The 5000-nt window shown below is 39.3% G+C and overlaps 1 protein-coding gene across 4 annotated transcripts in view; it reads left to right on the top strand.

Annotated features, from left to right (window-relative positions):
* LOC138019248 (uncharacterized) overlaps positions 1-5000 on the top strand; it is a 32721-nt gene that overhangs the window by 24717 nt on the left and 3004 nt on the right. For 3 of the 4 annotated variants that reach the window (XM_068865976.1, XM_068865974.1, XM_068865975.1), the window contains exon 4: positions 4669-4803. In XM_068865976.1, coding sequence (XP_068722077.1) covers positions 4669-4803 — 135 coding nt within the window. Of the gene's footprint in view, positions 1-4668 lie in introns of all 4 variants that reach the window. The other variant, XM_068865977.1, reaches the window with a different exon arrangement.

The following is a 5000-nucleotide window of genomic DNA, read 5'->3' as shown; positions in this document are numbered from 1 at the left end:
TGGTCTACAGATTCCTGTAAAAATTTATCTGGGCAAATGATTGTGAGCGACGCGAGAGCTTTTCAAATTACGTTAAAAATGCAAATATTTGCCCCTCCGCCGTCAAATTTCAATTTACGGGTTACACATATATTTTAGCATGCACCACATGCCTTGACCTATATTAAGTTGAAATAGACACAGAGATAATAATTTTGAAATGTTCTAACCTTATTTGCTGTAAGAGGCAGGTCCAAAAGCCGATTTAACGTGTTTCGCTCACCATTTGTCCCATTTAAAGCAGTATAGTTTCCTTCTTTTTACACAATGTCCGATCTACATCACTAATTTTCATCGTATTTAATGGTCGAATACTATCTTTGAACTTGTTTCGGCGCTTATGATCACCACTGCATCTAACTCAACAACGCTAAGTCATTTGTGGATAGTTACTTACTTTGCACTACACCAAAATACTATCACATCCTTTGCAGTGCTTCGTTATTTGTTCGTCACGCAATGCTGTCATCCCATTTTAGGGGGTAGGGGTAGGGCAATTTCTATCCTAATACGTAACCACTTGGAGCACACAATCTTGTTGATTAGGAAGAGAGTAAAGTAAAGGAATGAAAAGAATGACTAGTTTAACTTTGTCTCCTGAATTGTCATCTGTTGTCATCTCTTAAGCGACCCGCTACCTACATTGAGTAACACTCTAGGGCTAAACTCGTTCCTAGGTCTTTTCGCGCTGTGCAAAATTTCTTTGATTACTTTTTCTCAAACAGTTTGAACGAAATCCGAAAATTCACCCGAGTCTCTAAATTTCGCAGCTTCCACAAAACCAAACAATGCAAATACAAAACGAATGCGTTTTATTATTATTTTTTTTACAACTTGGCAGAATTTGTTTTCGAATACTTTTGCGGACAGTCGGAGCTTCTGCAAACTTTTTTGTTTTCTCAAATAGGCCACGTTCGATATATTAATATTCTAACATGCTCCAAGGCTTTCGGGTAAAAATTGTAACTTTTTAAAGTTTCTTTTGTCTCTCAATTCCCGAAAGAGACTTGGACACAAAGAAAACAACACCAGAAAAAGACGTTTGTCCCGAAAGCCTCGGAGCCATGTCAGAATATTGATATATCGGACGTGGCATATTGCTTTTCGCAACATGATCATACCGTTACCCCGGTACCATACGCATCATCTTGCGTGCGCTTGCGCTCCCCTCCCGCTCCCACACGTGCTTTTTTGGCACGACAAGTCTTTACAAACCCCTACCCCGGTTCGCAGTTTTTCTCCCGCGTCCGAAGCCACCCGATCTCCGCAAGAAAAAAAAATGTCGCAAAATTGCTACCTCAAGCGTTTTGTGAGATTCCGCCATACCAATAAAGAACTGATGAAGGATAGCCATAAGAAAGAAAAAGGAGATATTGGACTAGACCAGGAAGAACTAGCGCGTGGTGGGACTACTTTGTGAATGAAGTGGTATTACGTGAACATTTATTTCACATATGCACAATTCCACGTCCAACTCGTTCTTATCGCTTTCGAACCTATTAGTTTGGACAAATGAAGCCAATGGGAAAATTAAACGCTAGTTTGGGCGAAAATAATTTACTTCGTTTTCTTCGAGATCAAAACTTATTAGTATGGTCGGGACCTGAGTTACAGCTCTTTCTGGGGTCTTCGAGGCAAGTCCCCAACGTATTTAAAAACACAAAGGAGATTCTCTATTCCTGCGGTGATGATCGGGGCTCTTCAAGGAAAACTTGCCCCTGCATAGTGGATGAGGTCTGTTGGCCTCAGCTCTCTATGTTGAAGATTGCGTTTCAAAGTGATTTGTTAAAACTGCAGCTACCAACTAATTTCGTCAGAAGATCTATGTAGGGCTTCTTTCGTTTAACGTTGATTGTTGAGATGTCAAGCTCATAAAAATTACATATGTCTTGGAGGATCTGCACAGAAAACTTTGCGAGTTTAGAGCAAGCTGCGATTTCACAAATGTTATGCGTATGGTACATGATCGGATGCTGCAATGATATTTCTGCCATGATTTCGTTACTCAATTCTTGTATGTTCTGTTCATGAATTTTATCCAGCTCTTCGGCGTGTTCATCTTCTTCGTCCCCAGATTCAGCAGCTTGGACAACTTTCTTTGAAGCAAGGCGTTAGAAGAAACTTGCAACTTGCTGAGAAGTTAAATAACTCGAAGCATCAAATCTAGAAGAGCCATCTGCGTTTCTAACTTTTCTCATTGACTTGCAAACATTGGAGGGATCAGCTTTCTTTCCAATCTGTTCGCCGATTTTGAATACTTCTGTCAGTTATTGTTTCTGGTTTTCATTCAGTCGGGTTCTTTGAGTACTGGAGGATTTCAAAGCCCAGCCCATTGACAACGATGAACGGGAATCCGGTACCTTAGCTGTACCAGTATCCTCTACAGGATTATCAACAGTGGCAACACGCTGTTCTAGTTTTGATGCAAAGGACATCATTGCCTTATCGAGAAGCGTACACTACTACGCTACTCACTATCTATCACAGAATAGATACTGAGTAGCGTAGCAATTCAGAGAATTACGCGCTAGTAGATTTATACAACAACAAAAAAACGGATAAACAAGCAATAAATTGTTTCACTTATCGTAAGAGTGCTCAATACAAAATATGCAAAGCAAACTGCGAATATGGAAACAAATATTTATATTTGCTTTTTTTATTTTTATTTTTGCTATATTGTATACCCCTACCGGTATACGTACCCGCCAAAAAGAAAAGCATTGCGTGACGATCTAATGATTGTGCTGCGGGCGCCGACACGCCTGAGAGCAATGGTCGCAATCAAATGTAATATGTTGGTCTAGCAGGTTTAGTACGTACAAAGCAAGCAACTATCTGCAAATCACTTAGCAGTTGTTGACTTAAGTAGATGCAGTGGTGATCATATGCCCCGAAAGATGATCACAGATTATGGTATTCGACCATTGATTACGTGTGCAACGAACGTTGTGTACACAGAAGCAAACTTGACCGCTTAAAATGCGACAAATGGTGAGAGAAACACGTTAAATCAGCCTTTGGACCTGCCTCTTACGGCAAATAAGGTTAGAACATTTCGAAATTATCAGCTCTGTGTCTCTTTCAACTTAAGATGGGTCCATACATCTGGCGCGTGCTTAAATATATGTGTAATGCCAGTTGACGACGGAAGGTGAAATATTTGCATTTTTTACGTACTTTGAGAAGCTCTTGCGTCGTTCACAATCATTTGCCCAAAGAAATTTTTACGCGAATCTGTAGACCATCCTTCTACAATTGGACCACCAGAAGCTTAATCCATTTGAAGGTTTCGCACATGGTGAAAATTAATTGTATTCACGAAGTACTTTTAAGTGAAAGAAATACATGTCTTCGAAATTTAATTATTTTGCACCCAAAAAATGACGCAACATTCCCCCAAATCTACCCAATACACATTTATACATTGCACAAAACTATTTGAGTGTTTTAAAGACGGAAAAATAATTTGTTTTTGCATACGAGGCTTTTGAACTTGTTTAATAAAATGGTGCGTCAAATGACGATTTTAACGGAATTTGGTAATTTGCATTTTTTTTTTTTAATAAAAGGATATTTTGCCGAAAAATTTATCCAGTAGTTTTTATCATAACCTAGCCTATGTACCATAAAAATATGAGCGAAATCGAATTTTCGACCCTTGCCGAGTTATGTTTGATAATTATGGGCAGGGACTCTTAAAATCTTATTTATCTAGTGGGGCCCAGTTTTTCAGATATCAACGGAGTACTTTCCGAAGAAGCTTCTATAAAATGTGAGGTTGCCCAGGGCTCAATACTCGGACCACTCCTGTTATTGATGTCATAAATGACATACGTGGTATAACTGACTATACTACCTCAAGAATGCACGCGGGTGACACTAGTATGACTTTTACTGCCAGCGGTATCCCTGAACTGCGACATAGTATGAGTGTAGTTTGACAATACCTTCATCGGCTTTCGTGGTCATAGGCAAGATTAAGCCTTTTGTTCATGTTTTCTACATTGATAAATGTTGACCAATCTATTGTTGAACCGTACTTTCATTATTGCAGCATTGTGTGAATGGCATGAAATAAGTGTCCACCTTACCGGTAAACCGTCCAAAGACTGCAAAATCGCGTTGCACGTATAATTACAGGTTTTGATTATCTAACGCCTACAAGCAAGCAGCTAAACACACTCGGTTGGTCGAATCTTAAATGAAAAGAAACAAACAGTATGATGTTCAAAATTCTAAATGAAATGACTTTAGTTTATATGAGACATTTTATCACGAAATACTGGGTCCTCAGCGTATAATCTTAGAACGTCAAGATATGGCTTTACGGATAGCTAGAACGACTACTACCGGAAAATCTTTGCCTACACTGGAGCCAAAATCTGGAAACACGTCCCCGCGTCGGAGGATGTGAAATGTGAGACTTCCATGGGAGCTTTTAAGAATTAGAATTTCTCAACCTCTCTATAATATCGACTCTCATCTCCACTACTGTATCTACTGTAGGCTTTTAAGGATATTTCATATTCAACTATGTGACTAGAAGGTTAGTTTTTTCAGGCTAATGTATAGTAGATAATTTCATTGTAATATGAGTAACCACGTATTTTTCTTCATTACTTTTAGGTGTAGCATCCTTCCCAGTGGTAGTACCAGCGGCAGCAGTGTACCTAGGAGGAGGGGCTATTGGAGGAGGGGCTATTGGAGGAGGGGCTATCGGCGGAGTAGGCAGATTTTTGTATGAAACAGATGTCACTTATGGTGAGTACAAAATGCTGCTAAACGAAAGCAGGAAACTAGACACTCTACGAAACAAACTTAAAACAGAACTCGCAGCTAAACAACCGCTTATCGATATTGTGGAAAAAAAATTGGAAGTGAATTGAGAATCACTGGCGATGTTCGTGGAGAAATACAGAATGGACCTGTTTACAGACATTTTTTTTTTAGTTTTTTTT

This window comes from Montipora capricornis, chromosome 10 (assembly GCF_036669925.1).
Source record: "Montipora capricornis isolate CH-2021 chromosome 10, ASM3666992v2, whole genome shotgun sequence".
In the NCBI taxonomy this organism is placed as follows: domain Eukaryota; kingdom Metazoa; phylum Cnidaria; class Anthozoa; order Scleractinia; family Acroporidae; genus Montipora; species Montipora capricornis.
This window is presented reverse-complemented; position numbering and strand designations above follow the sequence as displayed.